This window comes from Trachurus japonicus, chromosome 5 (assembly GCF_045865225.1).
Source record: "Trachurus japonicus isolate A0001 chromosome 5, Traja_1.0".
Taxonomy (NCBI): Eukaryota; Metazoa; Chordata; class Actinopteri; order Carangiformes; family Carangidae; genus Trachurus; species Trachurus japonicus.
The window spans coordinates 18,261,802-18,284,260 of record NC_140911.1 but is presented as its reverse complement, the minus strand read 5'-3'; the positions used below and the strand labels follow the sequence as shown (position 1 = coordinate 18,284,260).

The 22,459-nt window shown below is 42.0% G+C and overlaps 1 protein-coding gene across 2 annotated transcripts; it reads right to left on the bottom strand.

The window, feature by feature from the left end:
* Positions 1–5,765: 5,765 nt before the first annotated feature.
* Positions 5,766–22,058, bottom strand: zc3h11a (zinc finger CCCH-type containing 11A). Of its 2 annotated transcripts, none has more exons than XM_085776598.1 (17): positions 21,976–22,058; positions 19,734–19,807; positions 16,928–17,075; positions 16,560–16,679; positions 16,265–16,388; positions 15,247–15,429; positions 15,071–15,121; positions 14,778–14,951; positions 13,449–13,526; positions 13,242–13,334; positions 13,058–13,123; positions 11,945–12,505; positions 11,263–11,315; positions 10,030–10,504; positions 9,137–9,309; positions 7,901–8,109; positions 5,766–6,913 (listed from the first exon to the last, which is right to left on the bottom strand). In XM_085776598.1, exons 3-17 carry the CDS (start codon positions 16,979–16,981, stop codon positions 6,691–6,693), a joined length of 2,637 nt encoding a protein of 878 aa, XP_085632724.1. In that variant the 5' UTR covers positions 16,982–17,075; positions 19,734–19,807; positions 21,976–22,058; the 3' UTR covers positions 5,766–6,690. The 2 variants fall into 2 exon arrangements, with proteins under 2 accessions (XP_085632724.1, XP_085632725.1); XM_085776599.1 differs by having other exon boundaries at positions 11,263–11,312.
* Positions 22,059–22,459: the final 401 nt, after the last annotated feature.

Genomic DNA, 22,459 nt, shown 5'->3' with positions numbered 1-22,459 from the left:
TGCGTCCCGTCCCGTCGGTGCGCACACACACACAGACAGGCTCTCTGGAGCTTTGTGACGCCGCCTGCTGGACGGGAGACCACACCGCACTGCAGGCAGAGGGAGGCATGGTAAAGGGTCAAATGCAATTAATAAAGCACATTTATATTATACGCCAGGGGGAATTTATAAGTTTACAAAAAAAATTTCAAGTTTCCACATATATTGATAGTCTTAATCGCTTCTTTCTGGTTGTTTGAAAATTTGATGGAGGTTATGTATTGTTGCTTGAGATTTTTTATTTCTGCAGGTTTGTTGAAAATGGCCGATATAATAGAATTACAGACCCTAAAAAATTATGTTTAAAGCAAAGAACAGATCATTACCAGAACATTTACAAAGCTTGTTTAAACTGGAGGAAGGGGACTGAAACAGACTGAAGCTTGATTGTAAACTTACATTTGCAAGGTTAAGCTTAAAACAAATGTGTATTTCTGTTGCAGGTGTAAAACTATGGCATTCACAAAGCAAGGAATTGAAAAGTTGTACAAGTATGTCTCAGTTTAAAGATAAGTATCTACAAAAAAGAAGAAGGAGAAAGAGAAAAAGAAGGGGAAAAAAGAAAAAGATAGATAGACGAGTGGTGTTTACCGTTATTTTGTTTGTTTGTTTTTTTGTCATTACTATGTTTCGTCATCTTTAATATTTTGAAACAGAGAATAATACTGGTGTTGAAGCAAGCCAATGAAATTTGTAACAACAGAGAGGGGCAGGTATTATACGTTTTTTCTTTCATGGTGAAAATGTGTACACAATGTATATGTGCAACTATGTGAGAACCATGAATGAAATAAATCAAAATGAAATGAGCTCACCGTTAAAAGCAGTAAAGGAAGGTTTTTTTTTAATGAATTTACATTTGTGAATATTAAATTTTGCCATTAAAATAATAAGGTTGATAATAAAAGTTATGTTAGCTTTTTCCTTGTTTTTTTTTTCAGGTCAGGGAGCCCAAACAGAACATTCCTCCAAAACAAAATAAAATCACCATCAACATTGATGGCAACAAAATTACAAATATCACTCCATAGTTTTTGCACAATAGGGCAGAGCCAAAACAAATGGGTCACACAGTTTCAGCATGTACAGAACAGAAAGTACAATTCACATCTACCTGCTGCTGCGTGAGCGCCGGCTGACCTGTGATCAGTGATCATCATCACTGTGACCCGCCGCTGCCTGCAGGGGGGGGGGGGGGGGGAGCAAACAGATGACGTCAGCCCAGACACAGTCCTAGAGCGTCAGAGTCAAATACATAACCACCCTAACTAAACCTGTCCTTATATACATAACCAACCTAACCTGTCCCTTATATATATATAATACATAACCACCCTAACCTGTCCTTATATAAAGGACAGGTTAGAAGAGGAGAGAAACAAACATATAATCCTATATAAAGGACAGGTTAGGGTGGTTATGTATTGAGAACTAATTTAACCCTCTATGGTACCATGTTGCCTGTCACATCTCCACAATTCATCCCATTTAATGCTGTAATACTTTAAAAAAGAGAGGAGACCTTAGAGAACCAATAACAATGCTTTAATTTATCACATGACTTTCAAGAAGCCAGACTGAAACCCTTTTTTGCAGACTTTTTCAAGGGAAACAGGTTTGCCATTTTGCTCCACTAAAACGGTCTGAAAACATACAGTAACTTCCTGGCCCTTTTTCATCTGGAAAAAAATATATTTACACTAATAGATTAGTAAAGTTTAATTTTTAATAGTTCCATGCAATTTATTTACTTATTAAATAATGGAAACTTGTTAAAATGCACCTGTTGCCCCAAAGCAACAACGTACCATTATAGAAAATTGCAACGTTGCCTTGAGGCGACAGTGGACCATTATGGAATCAATATTGCATTATGAGACTATGGTCGAGTGTGTTTAGGTGTAAATATAATGTTCAAAAACATATAATTCATCATAATTTTGTTTTTTATCCTTAATAAATTTGATTTTGGATGCAGTAAAGTAAACATCAGGCTATTATGATGATGATGAGGAAGATGAGAATGAGAATTCGAATGAGGATGAGGCCAGTGAAGGTGAAAGTCTACAGAGACTGGTGTTTCTAATACAGTAGATGATGAACCGTAATGGTACAATGTTGCCTACAGTCAACAAATCCCAAAAACTTCCAAAAATAAATAATTTTAAAAAATGTCTTTAGATTATGTTTATTTAGTCTATTTTGAGACATAAAAACACTCCAAACATTTTTTCCCCCACTGGCATCATGATGCAGCGTACCATAGAGGGTTATATATATATAATACATAACCACCCTAACCTGTCTTTATATAAGGACAGGTTAGAAGAGGAGAGAAACAAACATATAATCCTATATAAAGGACAGGTTAGGGTGGTTATGTATTGAGAACTAATATAAAATACAAATGTGTTTCAGTCTTAGGAGTTAAAATGTGGAATAAGCTCAGTGATGAGTTGAAGATGTAGTTCTTTGTTGAGTTTTAAGAAAGCCTTGAAATGTAAAACAATGAAAAATTATAAAATACAGTAGCCTAATGATTAGGCTACTTTCATCTTGAGGGCTGGCCGTCCTCTCGGGGCTGGACAGTGTGAAGTTCTGAAAAAAGGTGGTCAACATCATCACTGTCATGCATTGTCAAGGACGGTAACATTTCTATGGTTGTCTCAAACTAAAACAAAACACTAAAACGTATAGAATATATCAAGGGAAAAATAGAAATATAGAATATATCAAGGGAAAAATATCCAAATCCATTGCTATTCTTTATAAAACAAGGGACATGTTGAATAAGAAATGTCTGCATATTTTATATTATTCTCTTATATTTCCATATTTGACATACTGCGTTGAAGTTTGGGGAAATGTTTATAAAACAAACATAGACCCTATAATCAAGCTTCAAAAAAGAGTTATTAGAATAATAAACAAAGAGTGCTATTGTGAACCTACCAACCCACTATTTTTAAGATCTAATGCATTAAAATGTTCAGATATTGTGTTCCTAAAGACAATGGAAATCATCAACAGCCTTCCAGCTTGTATCCTTCAGTTATTTAAATTAAGAAAAGGAAACTATAATTTAAGAGGGTTATTGATTTTTGAAATGTGTAAAGTAAAGAACTAATATAAAATACAAATGTGTTTCAGTCTTAGGAGTTAAAATGTGGAATAAGCTCAGTGATGAGTTGAAGACATGTAGTTCTTTGTTGAGTTTTAAGAAAGCCTTGAAATGTCAAATAATGAAAAATTATAAAATACAGTAATGATTACTTTCATCTTATTATTTTGGATAACCACCCTAACCTGTCTTTATATAAAGGACAGGTTAGGGTGGTTTTCTTTTTTCTTTCTCTCCTCTTCTAATTGTTATTGTTTTTTGTTTTTTTTATTACCGTCTCACCTGATTATTACCTTGTTTCATATCTATTTTTTGTGTAAAAACATTATTGTACTCTACTTGCTTGTCAATAAAGAGAGAGAGAAAAAAAAACCTGTCCTTATATAAATGTTTAAATTCTATACATAACGTTGTCCTCATTGAACTATAGTGTTTATATGTACGCTATGTATTTTCAATAGGCTAAATCTTTTATTATGTGTTTATTATGAGACATAGACTATATACTTATTTGTTCATTTATGTAGATGTTATATTTCTGTTTTTAATTGGCAAATATTTCAATAAAGCTTCATTTTGTATCTTTTTATATATAAATTCCACACAATTTTTATGCTGTGCATTTGTTGTGTTTCAAGCGTCTTCTTTTGACAAATACTGGGCCTAAATTCTTCATCCACAAACAGACATTTTTCAAATCAACTCCTTCATTTAGATCAAATCAATTCAATGCGGGTTTACTAAACAACAGGAAGAGGAATGCTTCTGAAAATTACGGACATTTTTCCATGATTGAATTTTTCCAGATATATTTTTATAAAGTCTTTGTTTTCTTTAAAAGAATCTTTTCACGTGTATGTGTTGTATCACACCTTTTGATAAGAAGATCATTTCTGGTGTGCAGCTGTTCTGTGTTATTCTCCCAGTTATAGCTGCTCACAGCGTGTCAGACACACACAGTTTATTCCCAGAGGGATACAGTATGTTGTTCTATAGCTTCTCAGGCTCATATCAGTCTGTTGACACATTAAATTAAATCTACTGGTGATGTCTGATGAAAACATGGAGGGTTCAGATGAGTGTGGGAGGCTCAGCTATGGAGAGATCATTTTTTATTTCTGCGTGTTATTGAGAACCACACATCTAGAGAATACTGTGAACAGGAGGTAGAGATGTGTCTACCTGCACTGGCATGTGGGATATGATCTGCTACCTGTGCAGGGGGTCCATAGCCACTGGGCAGTGCAGTTTGTGCCATTTTTGTATCTGGATAAAATTAATTTTATTCACAGCATTTGTCATACTTTTTTTTTTTTAATCACATTTGATGTACATATTTAATTATCACTTTCTTTATGCACCGAATAAATAGAACAAAGTGTAAAAAACTATGTGAAAACAAGCTTCTTTATAATCTCTTGAAAGTTGGTGCCCTGTGTTGTTCAGACAAAGATCACCGTATTCCTAAAGATTCTTAGTGCAAAGAGTTGCTCCTAGTGGCCAAATTCTAAGAAAATTCTTAGAATCATGATGTTTTCTTAGAATTTCTCCTAAAAGTTAAGAGTAGATCCTAGTGAAGATAAAAGCTATTCCTAAAGAATCCTAGCTCTTAAGAGAGCTCCTAAGGTGGGATCTGTTAAGAGTAGGGAAGAGGACTTTTAAGTGGCTTAGGAGTTCCCTAAGCAGAGGACAAAATGGTGGACAGAAGAGGCAGGAGAGATATTCTCCAAACACTGGATGTCAGTAAATTAATGAAACGCTACAGATTGTTCCTGTTCCTCTGTCCAGTTGGGTTTCCTTGTTCTTTTCTTCTCCATTGCTGTTCACTGGTTTGTGGTAGATTTCAAAGCCAACCAACACTGCTTCTTACAGGCCGGTCAGCAATCACAGACACTGATGAAAGCTGAGCCATTTTACCCTTGTTAATACCAAATTGAGTTGGAAAGTTGAAAGTGCAAAAATTACCAGCATGGTAATTAATATAAGCAAATAAATATAAGTTTCACTATGTGAATACTGTGCAAATTTTCACACATTTTGTAGGAGAATTTTAAAGTATAGCTTACTATTCATTTAACAGATATTTTCTTTTATGTGAAATCATTTTTACAATTACACAGTCTTCATAAGATTGGATTTTAAGGTTAAATTTATCGATTTGAGGGTCCATCCTTTGCCCATTATCACCAAAAGTATATTTTTTGTCTAGCTTTTTTTTAAAGTATATTTTTTGGGGCATTTTGGCCTTTAATTGACAGAACAGTTGAGAGAGAGAGAGACAGGAAATGGGAGGCAGAAAGACATGCAGGAGGACCACCTGCAGTGAGGACTATAGCCTCAACACATGGGGCGGGTGCTCTTTATCTAACTTTTAGGATCAACCAATCACAGCGTTTGAAATGATGACTCATACCTAGCAACGGCTCCTCACTAAGATAGGAGTTTCTGTCCACTCCTTGCTCAGAGTTCTCTGAGAGTGTGGTGGAATCACTCCTAAGCCAAGACTCCTTGCTAGGAATTTTTAGGTTAAGTTAGGAGCTCTCTGAGAGGATTCATCTTTAGGAATACGGGCCTCTAAAGCACCAGTCAATGACTGACCCGGCTGGTCATTAAAAGCATTTTTATTTACACAGCATTTTGTACAAGCGACTTGAAACAATGAAAAGGTTAGGACAGATCAAACACATTAAGATGAAAAAAACTACTTTTCTCAGACCACATTGATAAACCAATGTGAACATGAAAGAAAACCCATCACAACCAAAGACAGCTTTGTTGAAATGAAATACAGTGTTGTAGTTGTAGTAGAAATATCAGAAATAGTCCCTGAGGTGTTCATAAACAAAGACCAGAGAGCGGTTTAACATTTGTCCCAGACCAGGTGTTTCAAAGTTTGTCCACTGAATAAAAGAACTGGTTAAAAAAATACACATTTCAGTCAAACATTATAAAAACAAGAGAGAGGGACAATCACAGGCAGAAGGTGCACTCCAGAAGATCTGAGTGGAAAACTCTACAAACCACATGTACCTGATGGATAAGACGACATCCACGTCTATGTGACAGATGGATTTAGGAAATTCATTAAAATAAAACATTTAAATGACATAAAATGGGAAAAGTTATAAATCCAAAACATAAGTATTTGGGGGCAGGAATCAGGATACTGTCAATTAATCATTGTGTCTATATTCAGCTTACTCTTCCCTTTGCGTTCTCAATATACAAACATTAACTTCTCTCTAAAAAGGAGGTTCATCATTCTCAACATTTAACATCATCCAGGAATTCTTGACAGTCTCATGATATCGGACAGTGATGTTAAATATCATCAATTGATCATGTGAGCAGGAAACAAAAAAAGGATTGTATATATGAGACACTGAACAAAAAGCTTAAAGAAAATATGTCTTTGAAACACTCCATGGTAGATAACTGGATGAAGGTCTTCTTCACAATCACTGGACATGGTTGTGGGAGAGAGAGAAATGGGAGGTGGGGGTTTTGATTGTGCTTCGATGGGAGCCCCCTCAGCTGTCGATCATCTCTGAAAGTTCCTGCAGCAGGTCGTCCTCTCCGATGCCGGGGTCCACGTCCTCTTCCAGATGGTCGTCGGTGAACTCGTTCATCAGCTCCTCGAAGTCGTCCACGGCCGAGGTGGAGGCGGCGGCGGCGCTGGAGGTGGAGGTGGTGCGGGGGACGCCTGCGCTCTGTCTCCGCGTCTTCAGAGAGGTGGGACTCTTCAGTACAGGGCTGACGGGACAAGAACAGAACAGGCTCGTTATTCATGCTGTGATGGACTGACAGTTCATTCTTTTTTTTCTCCTAAAAGCTGAATGAAGATTGTGTGGAAACACTGACACAAGTTCTTGTATATTTCTGAATATTTCAAACACTTCCCCTGGGGATTAAGAATTGGTCATACATTAACAGATACTTGAAATATTTTGTGTAAACAATGAGTAATGTAGTTATATTTTGACTATATTTGATTTTACACATTCATAGTGTTGTGAAATTAAAGCAGAAGTAAGCGATCCGGTCGTTTTGGCTAATGCTGCGTTCCAGGCAGGCTTTTGAAACCGTAAATTACAGCTTCAAGTCACGACTTACGACTTTGTAGCGTTCCAGGCAACCCACTCGTGTTTTTCCGACCTGTTTTACCGGTGAAAGTCACTATAACGGCCACTCGTAACTTCTGACCCGTGAAGTCGTACCAGATCGAACTGGTACTGGTACGAACACGAGTTATGGGTTGCCTTGAACGCACCATAACAGTCCTCGTCCCTACGTCGCCACATTCAGGCGCATCCCTTGGCTGCACACACAGCCCTGCATGCCGTTCTCTCTCCTCATTGGATAAAACTTGTAGGATACGAGAAAAGTTTTCTCCTCGGCTCAGAGCAGAGCAGAGTGACTGACAGACCCGTGTTTCAGACCAAACACTCTATGTAAGTGATTGCTGTCGGAAGATATTAACACAAAAATATCGCTTACTTCTGCTTTAAATACTCATGTATATTAGTGCATTCCTTATATTTGGACTGGAATTCACCAGTAATAAACTACAGTCAACATAAACCACAACACATTTGTGATATATACATAATATATATAGACAATCAGTTTGTTTTATTTTTAATTTTTAATTCAATACATCACTCCCCAGACTAGCCTTCACATATCTGTGTTTAAGTTGGCGTCTATTTTGAAAACTTCTGTTGAACCCTGTGTCTTTACCTTTGGGGGACTGCACAGGCTTCTCTGGCAGTAGCCGCAGTGACGGACGGGCTGGGCTCCTGGCTCAGGCTCACACTCTGTTTGAAGACAGGAACGGTCTGCAGCTCCTCTCCCACCGGGCTGGAGCTGGTTCCTGAGTCCAGCAGGGAGCTGGGACTGTGGGGAACAGCAGAGCTCAGCTGAGCCTCTGCACTGGAGGACGGGAACGCCTGATGACAAAGCCCCCGGTTATTGACCACATCAGAATGAGTCTGGATGATTTTTACATCACAATTAAAGGACAATTCCAGGCGAATTCAACTCGGGGGTGTATTTTCCTATCATTTTAGGTCTAAAAGAAGGAATCTGAAGATTTTCAGTTTAATCGCTCCTGTTTTGCGGTAGTTGCGTCTGTCCCCGCATCGCCACGGCAGCAATGAATGGGAGTGGATGTAAGTTCTGCTGTTTAGGCTGTTTCCAGCCCTCAAAGCCGCAATTTTTTCCCACAGACAGCGTCAGATGGAGACTCAAACATGCACCGAGAAGTTTATTTACTTCAAGCAAGCCGACATGTTTGTAAAACTAGATGTAATTCAAAGTCTCCCGGAGTCTCGCGCGAGACCCAGTTGCTGTGCTCGGTGTGTTCAGGTGCAGTGGGAAAAGCTACCGTTTGTGTCATAAACACAGGAATATCAACTCTTTACTTGCTTCAAGTAAAAAAAACTTCTCGGTGCATGTTTGAGTAGCCACCTGACGCTGTCTGTGGAAAAAAATGTACACTTCAAGCAAGTAAAGAGTTGATATTCCTGTGTTTATGACACAAGCGGTAGCTCCAACTGCACCTGAACACACCAGCACTGCAACTTCGGGCTCGCGCGAGACTCCGGGAGACTTTGAATTAGATCTAGTTTTACAAACATGTCGGCTTGCTTGAAGTAAATAAACTTCTTGGTGCATGTTTGAGTCGCCATCTGACGCTGTCTGTGGAAAAAAATTGCGGCTTTGAGGGATGTAAACAGCCTAAACAGCAGAACTTACATCCACTCCCATTCATTGCTGCCGTGGCGATGCGGGGACAGACGCAACTACCGCAAAACAGGAGCGATTAAACTGAAAATCTTCAGATTCCTTCTTTTAGACCTAAAATGATATGAAAATACACCCCCGAGTTGAATTCGCCTGGAATTGTCCTTTAAGAATAGATGACAGTTCAGTGAACTGCAGGTAGATTGTAATGGCCCGGTGTGTCCTGCCCACCTGTCCGTCTCCGCACATCCTCTCCTGCAGCGGCTCCTCCAGCTCTGTGGAGGCGCTGTTCAGAGGTTTGACAGCAGCGACGGCAGATCGTTCGGCTCCTCGTCTCTTCTGACCTGGTTTCATCTGCACCGCAGGTTTCATGACTGAGGGCTTCACATTGAGTTTGGGTCTCACTGAAAAAGAAGCAAAGGTTTGAGGCTATGGAAGGAAAAGAAAAGAGCACTTCATGGTTTTCATGCTGAAGACTTGATGGATGCTTTCACATAATCCCCTTTTCCTCAAAAATCATCAGGTAGAAGGATTTTTTTGAACCCGAGTAAACCCACTTATAAAAGCAGATTGGCCCCGTTTCCACTGCCAGTCTAGTTTGTCTTTCTGTTTGAACTGAGGACAATCACAACTACGAGGAGCAGTGTCGTCACATGCACAGACTCAGGAGAGAAAGAGCTGGTCGCTGTCTTGCAAATTAGTAAAAACAGAATTATCCCGTCTCACCCCATCACATTGATGCTCCTGTAAAAGTGTTGGAGTCTCTTTGTGAGACGCTACAACCAGAGATTCTTCAAACTCATTTTGAAGCTGTTCACTCTGTCATCCTGGTGCAAAGTGTAACAGCATCGTTCTGGACAAATGACAGGTCTGACAGCAGGCTGACCTAACCCACCAACATCTGACCCTTTTCCGTTGCCAACAAAAACCCAATGTTTGTTATGTTTTTTGATTGGCCAAACAGAGTCTAAAGAAAGAAGGAAACCCTGTGTGAAGCCAATCCAGTCTCTATGAATCTCACAGCCAAACATCTATGTGACGGGTTTCTAATTTCAGTTGCGTAACAATGTTACTGAAGGACAACGACTGTATGAAATGGGTCTGAAGTATTCTCAAAGAGGTACCTTTGGTGTCTGCAGTGTGTTCGGGGGACTTCTTCTGATTGTTCAGTGTTCTTTCAGCGGCCGGGGTCTCTGCAGGGAGACCCCTAGGAGTCGCTCTGCTCTGCTTGGCTGGCGACAGTGCAGAGTTTCTTGTGGTCTTGTCTGACGCCTCCCTGGAGCTGCTGGGGCTCTGTGTCGTGCGAGCGAGAGCAGTGTTATTCGTAGGTGACGCTGCCTTGGATTTGACCAGCTTACGAAGAGGGAGCCTCAGGGAGGAGGAGGAGGGGGTAGTGTCGGGGTTCTGAGTAGTGGAGGAAGGCGATGAAGAGCCTGACGATGTGAGGCTGTCGTTGTCGGGGGCGTTGGTCTTCTGAGGCGGCTCTCCTTCGGCGGAGGTTTTATCCTGCTCCTCCATCTCCTGTTTACGAAGGCGTTTCTCACGCATGATCTCCTCGAAGGTTTTGACCTTGACGTTGTAACTGGCGGCCGGGACGGTCTACAAGAACACAGACGTGAAATTAACATCACTCACAGTTCACAGAAGGGAAAGCTAAGTTAAAGGGATAGTTCAACATTTTGGCAAATTGGCCCATTGCCATAATCGCTATAGTCATAGCAGTAGGTTCGTTACCTTTATTTGTCGGTGTAAGCTATTTTTAGAATGGAGGAGCAGAGCGGCGAGCTGCTCAGAGCTACGCTACGGAGGCTAAGGGAATTTCTTGGTTTCCCTCATCAAACTCATCAAATACACTATCCAACAACTCCAAAACGCTTTTGTGGACAAGTTGTGACCTGCACATTCACCACGCTATGAGATAATGATGAAACGTTACGAAACGGAGCCGTTATCGAGGTAAATACAGGTAAAACAGATGATGCTTGCTAAAAAACTGTCCTTCAGCAACGCAGACTCTGTATTTTGCATGAATTTACCTCTAAAACGGCTCCGTTTCGTAACGTTGTGTTATTATCTCATAGCGTGGTGAATGTGCAGGTCACAACTTGTCCACGACAGCCTTTTGGAGTTGTTGGATTGTGTATTTGATGAGTTTGATGAGGAAAACCAAGAAATTCCCTTAGCCTCCATAGCATAGCCCTGAGCAGCCTGTTGCTCCGCTCCACTGTTCTAAAAATAGCTTACACCGACAATTAAAGGTAACGAACCTACTGCTATGACTATAGCGATTATGGCAATGGGCCAATTTGCCAAAATGTTGAACTATCCCTTTAACAGCCAACGCTGCAGTGTCTCACCTTAGGGGCAGCAGCTTGAGTTTTCTTCTCTTTGTCCGTGGTGACGTTACCTGCCGACATAAAAGTCTTGTTTTAAACTCTACATGGTGATTGAACAAATTCAGAATCTTTGTCAATGTATACTGTAAAACTAACAACAACTATGCTGTGTGAAGAGTGTCATGATAACTTAGGGCTGCACAATTAATCGAATTTTAATCATGATCACGATTTTGGCTGCCACGATTAAATTAAGATGATCGTCACGATATTAACATATTAAAAAACGGGCTGTGCTGCATCAAATCAAGCGCCTGTAGAGCCTGTACTTTCTTACTTTTATTTGAGTAAAGGAGTTGAATCAGCAGCTACTTCTACCAGATTTATTTTTTGTTTTTTTGTTTTTTACACAAGTATCTGTGGGCTACTGTACAGAATGACACCTCTGCACTCTGCAATTGCCTTTTTTTTTTCGCTAGCCCTTTGTCTTGGGTCAATTTTATTTTATTATTTATTTTTATTTTACGTTTTATTTTGAACTGAAAGCTTTGTTCACATATTGTTTGTTTCAAATAGAAAGTGCAATAAAAACATGTTTTATCTAACATAATGTAGCTATAATCGTGATTAATAATCGTGATTTCAATATCGTGATTATCATTTTGGCCATAATCGTGCAGCCCTATGATAACTGCTGTCTTACTTTGAGGAGCCGGCTTGTTAACGCGCAGCAGGCGGGGCTTCTTAGCACCGTTCTCCTCGGCATCGGAGCTCTTCTTGCCCTCGGGCTCGGCGGTCTGCTGAGCCTGTAGCCGCGCCGCCTTCTCCCTGCGGATCTCCTCCAGCGTCTTCACTCGAACCCGCCCGGCTTTTGTGGCCTCGGGACCTGGACCTGCTGCGTTCGCCTCTGCCTGGTTCCTGTCTGGAGTTTTCTCTCCGGCTTGCTTCGCTCTCTTAGGGCTGTGCTTCGGCTTCGGCTCCTGCTCCTCCTCCTCCTCCTCCTCCTCCTGCCTCTTCTTCTTGGCTCGAAGGATCTCGGAGAACGTTTTGACACGGCCGACTGATTCGTCTCTGATGGTGATGGCTCGCTTAGCGCCTCTGGTGGCTTTCGTAGCGACGCTTTTGGTGTTTTCGGGCTCCGGCCGCGAGGGGCCGTCACTCTGGCTCCAGGACTGAGACTTTGCTGCCTTCTCCTGTCTGATCTCTTCCAGGGTTTTGATGCGGATCTGCTCCGGTTCTTTATTTGTCTCCACTTCGCTTTCAGCTGTTGGGAAAAGTGAAACGTTTTTACTCACAGTGCGTGATCATTTTGATTTTTGATTTATTTATTTTTTTTGATTTGATTTGATTTGATTTTTATTTGTCTCAAACAAGCACATCAAAAGACAAACAATCTATGTAACAAGAAACAAAACAATAATGATACTGTGCAAGTTTGAGAAGGGGCTGAAGGAAGCAAAGCTTATCAAGTTCAGCCCCCCCGCCACATTGTGATTCATGTCATACAGTACATCTGTAGTTCCATACAATTCAGAAGATTAAAAACATATTGCTTTAATATGAAATAAGACCATGATTATAAATAAAAAGAGTAAAATTAGCTGTCAAGTTCTTTATAGCTGTCCAAGAGTGTATGTTTGTACTTACTTTTAAATTGTAAAAGTTATTGCACATTTTTATATCCTCATCTAGTCTATTCCACATTTCAACACCACAAAAATAGATGCTAAAACTTTTCAGGGTAGAATGGAAGGTAGATTGTTTAAAGTGATTGATTGAAATCAAGGTAACCTCTCCTGATTTTCAAACTGCTTACTTGGGTTAGTGGGAGCAACGTGAGCAGCAGCAGGCAATCCAAGTCTTTCCCTAACAGGCTTCAGAGCTACAAAAAAGGAGAGAAACGGTTTAAATATAAAGATTTATTCCTGACAACAGGCTGCAGGTGATGCAGAGTGAAGAACATCTGAGCTGGTCTGGTTCTGGCATTTGACAGAACTCACCTTTCTGGGGAGGCTCCTCTTCCTCGTCCACAACGCCGCCCAGACGAGCGGCCAAACTCCTTTTCAGCACGCCCCCCTCCCCGCTTTTAACATCTATGGCAAAAAATAAGTCACAATCGTCATCATTAGGAGTGACGGCTAGGATGTGTTGATAAGCTCAAAATGTTAAAAATGTATGTTCATTTGTGACTAGAGTACACATTTTACCAGTGACAGGTATCTTCCTTCCGAGCCGCTGAGCCACGCTGCCTCTTGGTCTCCCAGTTTCTTCAAAAACGAGTGAGCCTGGGTAAAGAGGAGTAGAGGAGTCACAGACTGGACGAGAACATGGCACCACCACCAGAAACCCATGTTTCCCCAGAGCAAAACCAACACGACTGAGATATTTTCACTGTAACGAAGTGAATTCTATTGTGATAAAGAGTCTAGCTGACTGTCATACTACCATGAAACCTTCAGGCACTTACATTTATTTAGAGGTGTCAATTCACACACTTAAAGGACAATTCCAGGCTAATTCAACTCGGGGGTGTATTTTCCTATCATTTTAGGTCTAAAAGAATGAATCTGAAGATTTTCAGTTTAATTGCTCCTGTTTTGCGGTAGTTGTGTCTGTCCCCGCGTCGCCACGGCAGCAATGAATGGGAGTGGATGTAAGTTCCGCTGTTTAGGCTGTTTCCAGCCCTCAAAGCCGCAATTTTTTTCCACAGACAGCGTCAGATGGAGACTCAAACATGCACCGAGAAGTTTATTTACTTCAAGCAAGCCGACATGTTTGTAAAACTAGATCTAATTCAAAGTCTCCCGGAGTCTCGCGCGAGCCCGAAGTTGCAGTGCTGGTGTGTTCAGGTGCAGTCGGAGCTACCGCTTGTGTCATAAACACAGGAATATCAACTCTTTACTTGCTTCAAGTGTACATTTTTTTCCACAGACAGCGTCAGGTGGCTACTCAAACATGCGCCGAGAAGTTTTTTTTACTTGAAGCAAGTAAAGAGTTGATATTCCTGTGTTTATGACACAAGCGGTAGCTCCGACTGCACCTGAACACACCAACACTGCGACTTCGGGCTCGCGCGAGACTCCGGGAGACTTTGAATTAGATCTAGTTTTACAAACATGTCGACTTGCTTGAAGTAAATAAACTTCTCGGTGCATGTTTGAGTCTCCATCTGACGCTGTCTGTGGAAAAAAGCTGCGGCTTTGAGGGCTGTAAACAGCCTAAACAGCGGAACTTACATCCACTCCCATTCATTGCTGCCGTGGCGACGCGGGGACAGACGCAACTACCGCAAAACAGGAGCGATTAAACTGAAAATCTTCAGATTCATTCTTTTAAACCTAAAATGATATGAAAATACACCCCCGAGTTGAATTCGCCTGGAATTGTCCTTTAAATAAATAAATAAATAAATTCAGACTAAAATTACCCACAAGACATAACATGAAACTAGTAAATTAGCAGAATCTAGGATGAAAGACCCAGACGTGTGTATCTTAACCCCTCAGAAGTTCCTGATTTGTTTTTGTTTTCTTTACCTTCTCCGGCCTCATAGGTTGCTGGTCGGAAAAAGGACTGGATGTTTTCTTTCTCTCCACTGGCTGAGGTGACTCCACTCTGGACGGGGTAACCAGCCCTCCTCATGCTGGCCTTCAGGGCCTTCCTCAGGCGGATCTCCTCCAAGGTGCTCACTCCGAAATTCAGTGAGCCGTCTGCCAAGGAAAAAAGACATTGTCACAGTCAAATCGATAAAGGTTGCCCAGATTTGAAGTGTTACATCTTCAGTCGCAAATTATGACAAATCATGTGTTGTGTTTGGTTCCTGTCTCACCTAATTTCGATAGCTTTCGAGGAGAAGTGTCTCCCTCTTCTGAGAACTGGTCTGGAAACAGAAAGACACAAGTGTTTTAGACCAGTGGGAAGAAGTCAGTCAACCTGAGGAAGGAAGGTTCACACTGAATTGTAAGACCGGGGAGAAAGTTCTTTTTGAGATTCAATCCAGCTCACCATCTTCATCCTCGTCATCATCAGCTGGATTAATCACCACTGGTGGGTGGGTGGGGCTTGGAACGGGCTCCTGAGTTTCTGTCTTTATGACTCCTCTGAGCTGAGGATTAGCTGCAGTGGGGAGAGGGGCAGCGGGTGCAGGGGCTGGCTCCTCAAGTGGCTGTTCCTCATTCTTGTTTAGACCTGGAAGATTATCATTGCTGATTATCATTACAGCCGTTCATATTTAGACAAATATATCAATTGACCTCTGGCTAAGCCCCGCCCCCTCCACTCACTCGGACAAACAGTCAACATTCGGTGACAGTTGCTATGGCAACAGCCGCCACAGTAGGAGACATTTCACAGGAGGCAATTGATGGTTTTTGGAGACAGAAAGATTAAATATCACCTCGAAGTCACCAAAACTTAACTTTACTGCTATGGCTGCCGTTTGCCGCGAAACGCTGATAGCGACGGGCTAACTTCTGTTAGCCTGTCTATGGAGTTTTGCATTATACGTTAGCATTAAGCTAGCGGGCTTTATGCTTAGTTGTGATACTGGCTAACATCCAAACATCTCTCACAATATGTTGCCTCAAATACGTTGTTGACTTGACTTAGAACAGATGTAGACATCCTTGTTAAGTTTATCCAGGTTTAGTTGGTGTTGTGGTCTACTGCATAACTTTATCCAGAGCAGACACTTCTCTCGGTTGAGATGTGGCTTGGGAAAGGTAAAAAAAAATACACCCCGTCGCCCAGCCACTCGGGATACCTAGTGTGGGAGTTGCATGTACCCCATGCACACCGTTTGACCATTTTAAACTTAAAATGTCAAGAAAAAACATATAAAAATGAATGAAAACTGACTAACTGCAATGCATTTCAATGGACGTGGAAGCAGAGAATGTCCGAGTGTATGGGCTAGCTATGCGCACTGTGATTGGCTCATCGTGTTTGGGGGCGTGGCTTAGCCATAGGTCAATTATCTTCAACTCAGCATTTTTAATATTATGTGTAAGAGAAGCCCGCTCACCTCTGTCAGGAGGGAAGTAAATGCCATCGATGTAGCGGGCCTTTTCATGCTGGAAGGCACAGTGATGTTTCTGGCAGCCGGCTGGTTGGTTCTCCCAGTAACAAGGGATCTCCTTTCGGTTTTTCTGTTCAGACACACAGGACACACAGAATGTTAACACCACATATCTAATCCAAGTCCATAAAAAGTGTCCCTAATACATGAATGCACCAGCACAACTGAATTCAAAAGGAGGAAAAATATTGTTCCGACTTTTCTCTTCACAGTTTTAAACTAATGTTTAACTTCAGCTTACTGTGATTTCCATGTGGCGGAATTTGCAGATGGTTCGAAAGCAGCGTCCTTCCTGCCACAGGTTGCAGACTGTCTCATTGCCCATAGCTGCCTCACAGTGTCTGAATGGACAGCTGTCTCCCTGCAGGATACATGAGAACCATTAATATTATTTTTCAGGTGACCCAAAAAAAAAAAAAAACAATAATAAAGACATTGCACATGTATGATTACTGTAGATGCACTGGCTTTGATTATCATTTACCATTTCATGTCAAAAAATTCTATGTCTTTAAATGAAGTTTTACAGAATAAAATGTCGTTTTGTTTTGTAATTTGTGTGTGTGTGTAGAGCTTCAAAACGATATGCTTTCTTTTCAGACTTCTTACTTTAGTGCAGGTGGAATAGTAAAAGAAGTAGCAGTCGTCTCCATGGTTGGTCATGGTAATGCTGGTAGGCGTCTAGTGTGGCGGAGGTGATGAGGTTACAATCTTTAAACCCAGCGGATGGTTCTCGGCAGGATCAACGGGACACTCCCTGTCAACACGGCACAGAAACACATCAGATCCTGTCCTGCATGTCGTTCCCCCCCTCTCTGCCTCCTATTTCCTGTCTCTCTCGACTCTCCTATCCAATAAAGGCGAAAAAAGCCCCAAAAATATACTTTAAAAAAAAAGAAAGAGAAATATGAACATGTCTGCACACATACAGTTATTACAAAATAAGCCTGTTATGTGTCAACACGTTCCTGCTTGAACATTTGGAATTAATCACTTACATAAGAGAGAGCCTATTGTTTTGTTTTTTTCCACAATGCGCAGTCTAAAAAAATTAGACCTATTTCTGAGCTTTGTACACAATCAGGAGTCAAAAATTAAAAAACAACCATTAACTTATGAATGCGCTACCTTTACAAGACATCACTGTGATGATTTGGGTGACACCAATTCCGTCGAGATTTCACAGCTGGTCAACAGCAACACTGGACAAATGTCAGTGTCCTCAATGTGACTGTTTATGGCCGTAACGTCTATGTCAGGCATGTGCAAACCATTCCTCAAAGAGCCGTGTGACTGAAGGTCTTTGTTCCAACCAATCAAGAGCACACAGTCTGACCAATCAACTGTCTGACGACTGAGACCACAGTTGATTAAATGACTCGAGTCTGGTGTGCTGCTGCTGCTGCTTGGTCGGAAAGAAGAACCTGCAGCCAGCCACACCGGCTCTTGGTGGAACAGGTTGTGCTTAACCTGGTCTCACATCACACCTGACTGGGGAACTTTTAAATCCTAGTACAATTACCTGCTTTACAAATCACTGATCTACAGTATATTTATATGGGAAGGGCCAAAATGACCAGTAAAATAATCTGATTTAATTTCCTTTTTAGTTAAAGCAGAAGTAAGCGATCCGGTCGTTTTGGCTAATGCTGCGTTCTAGGCAGGCTTTTGAAACCGTAAATTACAGCTTCAAGTCACGACTTACGACTTTGTAGCGTTCCAGGCAACCCACTCGTGTTTTTCCGACCTGTTTTACCTGTGAAAGTCACTATAACGGCCACTCGTAACTTCTGACCCGTGAAGTCGTACCAGATCGAACTGGTACGACTTCACAGGTCGGAAAAACACGAGTTACGGGCTGCCCTGAACGCACCATAACGTCTTGTCAGCCGATGGAGTTAGCAGCCACCGCCCTCGTCATGGATCTATTGATAGCTTTCATGTGACGTCACGGCCCGTATGGAACGCCCCCCTGGCGGTCAAAACAATCCACTTCCCCGCTGTCCGCGGCTTAGGACAAGGCAGAAAAACACACGCTGCTCCCTGCTGCTTCAAAAATACCGGTGTTATGGCCCAACTGGTGTCTGATTTAACTGGTTACCGTACCGAACAACAGCTGTGCTGCACTTCCGTCCGCAGATTTGTCACAAATTCACAAATCAAGCCGCAGTTCACATGTTACTGCAGCCATATGCTTCTGTGAGTGAACCTGTTCAGGCAATCTACAGTCAGTCAGCGCCACACTACTCTCACTCTGCACAACACTGCACTATGACAAAGCCTGTCATGTTAAAGTTACGAACTAATGGAAAACACTCTGAAAATACAATAACAACATCGTCCTCGCCGCGCCGCGGTCGGTCCCGACCCCCGTTACCGTGTCGCTGCCACCGCGGGCGGTGCTGTTGCCGTGTCCGGTGGCGGGCGGTCCCGCCGGGTTACCATCGCCGCCGCCGCCGCCGGTCCCGCTGCTATCGGACCGCCGTCATCGTTGCCGTCGGTAGCGGTGCGTAGCAAAGCTCCGGGGGTAAAGGGGGGGCAGCTGGTCACCGTGCAGCCCAGCTAAGGGCTCTGGTTTGTGGGTGAGAGGAGCAGGGAGCCTGGGCTCAGTGGGCTGGAGCTCAGACTGTGGAGCTCAGCGGAGTGTGGTGGTATGACGGTGTTCCCACACAGGAAAGTTACAGGTACATTTCTACCACTTCAATGAGTTCAGAAACATTGTTTTAAGATCAAAAAACTACAAAATGGGGCTTTTAATCAGACACCAGTTGAGCCATAACACCGGAAATATTGGTTGCAAGCGGTGGAGGATGATGGATTCTCCACCAGGTAAATGTAAACATCGCCCAACTCGAGCTTCGGCAGGGAACTGGTCATTTTAAATAGCTGGTATACAGCAGCTGGTGTTGAATATGGGTCACAAGTGCCCAAAACTTCAAAGCTGTTTTTATATCTTTCTTTCTCGGCTGCTGGCAGATGATTTAAGTCATTACTCGGTTGTTTGTCCATAGAAAGTCCATTGCGGGGCCACTTTGGAATGTTGCTTTTGACCGCCAGGTCCCTGGGAAGTGACGTCACTGAAAGCTATCAATTGGTCCTCGTCCCTACGTCACCACATTCAGGCGCATCCCTTGGCTGCACACACAGTCCTTCATGCCGTTCTCTCTCCTCATTGGATAAAACTTGTAGGATACGAGAAAAGTTTTCTCCTCGGCTCAGAGCAGAGCAGAGTGACTGACAGACCCGTGTTTCGGTCCAAACACTCTATGTAAGTGATTGCTGTCGGAAGATATAACCATTTAAGACTTATATTAACACAGAAATATCGCTTACTTCTGCTTTAAATAACTGCAAGTTGATAGAACATCCTTATCTTTAAAAGGTGAATTTGTGTTGGTCTTATTGCCAGGTATACCTGAGGTGGCTGAGAAGTTGTCTCTCCCTCTGGTGCGCAGTGCTGGCAGGGTGTCTCCTTGGTGGTATGGAGTCCTGAAGGAACACTTGATCCGTGAGATAAGAGGAAAAGGGAGGTGGGTCGCCCAGAGACACTTGTCTTCCTATGACATTCTCCTTCTCTGAGACATCTTTATCTCCGCCAGACAGCTAAATACTACTGATGGTGGGTACAATAGAGTCTTTTAGGGATTTTTTTTTTTTTTTTTTTTTTAATGAACTGAACTAATAAAAGAAATGAACGGGGACTATAAAAGCCAGAAAAGGGAAAAAAAAACAGATCCAAAAATGCTTAGTGGTGTGGCAAAAAGAGGACAAATGTGGGTGGGTGGGTTTGGGGGGGAAAAAATCCTCAGCTTCTTCTTTGGCTTGGTGGGATTTTGCACAACTAGGCCGATGGCAGGAGAAAAAAACTGGGCAGGAAACTGAAGCTTCAAGAGATTTTCAGCTGTTGATTACCAATGCTGAAGAAAAAAAAATCCTCTGCCAATGTATTCTCGTGGGGGAAGAGGGGAGATTTCCATATCCAGGGATTCCCACAAAGTGCCAAGAGGATGATTTTATACCTACAAACCAATCAAAAACACTGGCCAGGGAACTGAAAAAGGGTTATTAGGAGACAGACATTTGTGCACAAGTACAAAAGAGACAACTGGACATTTCCACACATAGATACAGCATCATGACACAAATAAGCTTCCAACACTGACTCCAGAACAAATTGAACTTTGATTTCAAGAGGGATCTATCTATGTCAGTACACAGCCTCAATGTCAAAAAGGTTCATAATTAAACCATGTGTGTGTGTTTCAACTATCTAATCCAGAATAGACAAAACTTAAAATAACTATTTTCCGGAGACAGAGGCCCTCCCTTGTTCAGTAATGACGATCAGCTTGAGGAACAAGTCTGTCATCCATCTTAAACATGTACAAAAAAGTATAATACAAAAAATAATAATAATAATACCCAAGTACTTACTTACATTACAAGTAAAACAAATAGCCTAGCCATATGCACCAATCAGCCATAACATTATGACCACCTGCCTAATATTTTGTAGGTCCCCTTATTACCGCCAAAACATTTTCTGACCTATTGGACCACGACACACAAGACCTTTCAAGGTGTGTGTGCCTCCTGATCATCTCCCCTTCAGGTATTAAACACGACAACAACCCACACACGCACCTGTCCATCCACGTGATCAAAAGAAAACGTGATGCAACAGACCAGACCACCTCCAGAGATCTGATCACATGTCCATTGCTCACTCAGCGTGGGGGGGCAACTCTTTAACTACTCACTCAGTCCCATTTGCAGGCAAGCTGCGATGCACTGTGTGATGTGACATCTTTCTGTTAGAACCAGCATCAGACAACGTGGGCTATCTTTCACATTTCGCCCCCCACCCACCCACGTCAATTAACCGTAGTCGACCACTGTCTTGTCTTGCCGCCGGTTCATCGGTTGTCCTTCTTTGGGCCACTTTTGGTGGGATCGAAAACATCCAACAAAGACCCGCTGTTTTAAAGCTGATCTGACCAAGTCTTCCAGCCATCACAATTTATAGCCCTCGTCAAAGTCACAGAAAAAAAAATCCTTCCTCTTGTCAGTCCTGCGTGCTCTCGACGCACAAACGTGGAGGGCTAACTTAAATACCCGCCTGCTGCCTAATGTATCCCAATTACTGACAGTTATCGTTGTTACGAGATGATCATAGATACCCACATCACTTGTTGTCAGTGGTCACAGTGTTATGGCTGATCAACGGTCACTTACTGTAAACTATAAAACAAAGGAAGCCCACCCATCACGACTAACGAGCGACTGCTAGCTTAGCAGTGACTGACGGCTAATACTCGACTCACGTATGGCTTAACGTTATCTAACTAAACTGGTGGTCAGCCTGGCTAACTATCTAACTTACTTTCAGTTTTCAAACGTGTGACACGACGAGTCACGTTTTAGTTACTTATTATCATACAAACCTCGTGCGATTTCGGGTAATTCAAGCTCATGCTAAAAACAAGAGGCCTAACTGAACCAACAGCTTCTCTCGACCTTTATCGTTAGCATTAGCTCGACATTTAGACGGCTGTCTGTTTCGTAATCGTAATCACACTAATATTGGGTTTTGTATCCTAACACTACATGTTAGAGCGTGAACGTGTTGTGTAAATAAAGTATGTGGTGTTAATTACCAGTTTCAGATTTTAAAAGGTTATAAAAGTTGTGTAATGTAGGAAAACCCCGTCCCGCTTCGTTGACTGCTGCTGCCGGACTCAGACTAAAGCAAAATGGCGGCCGCAGACTAAAAAAAGTGACGAGAGTGTGTTGCGTTCAGGGCAAATGGGAAAATTGTCGATTCAATCACAGCTGTGCTTAAAACGAGGCTCTTTAATGGCGTAATGTCTACCACATTAAGTGTAATATTGTAGTTTTTCATTTACGTTGAACAAATATAAAATTATATTAAAATATCACTGCAGACCTTTCTCTGTGCGATGCCCGCCTTTACATTAATGTCATAAACTATGTTGTTAATAAAAACTCATGCGTTCACTCAAGTAAGAGATATGATTGGAGCAAGGGTTTATTGAACACTATAGTTTTTGTTGTGCTGCTAATGTTAATCCACAAGAGGGTCGATTGCCTAAATCCGCTAATCTAAATGCAATATTTCCC

What these genes read in the sequence shown, in the direction of transcription:
- zc3h11a (XM_085776598.1), bottom strand. Translation starts at nt 16,981, where the DNA reads ATGACCAACCATGGAGACGACTGCTACTTCTTTTACTATTCCACCTGC. An exon ending in TCGAAAGCTATCGAAATTAG is followed by an intron (nt 14,952 to 15,070) that starts GTGAGACAGGAA and finishes TTTCCTTGGCAG; the next exon opens with ACGGCTCACTGAATTTCGGA. An exon ending in AGAGGAGCCTCCCCAGAAAG is followed by an intron (nt 13,124 to 13,241) that starts GTGAGTTCTGTC and finishes CCTTTTTTGTAG; the next exon opens with CTCTGAAGCCTGTTAGGGAA.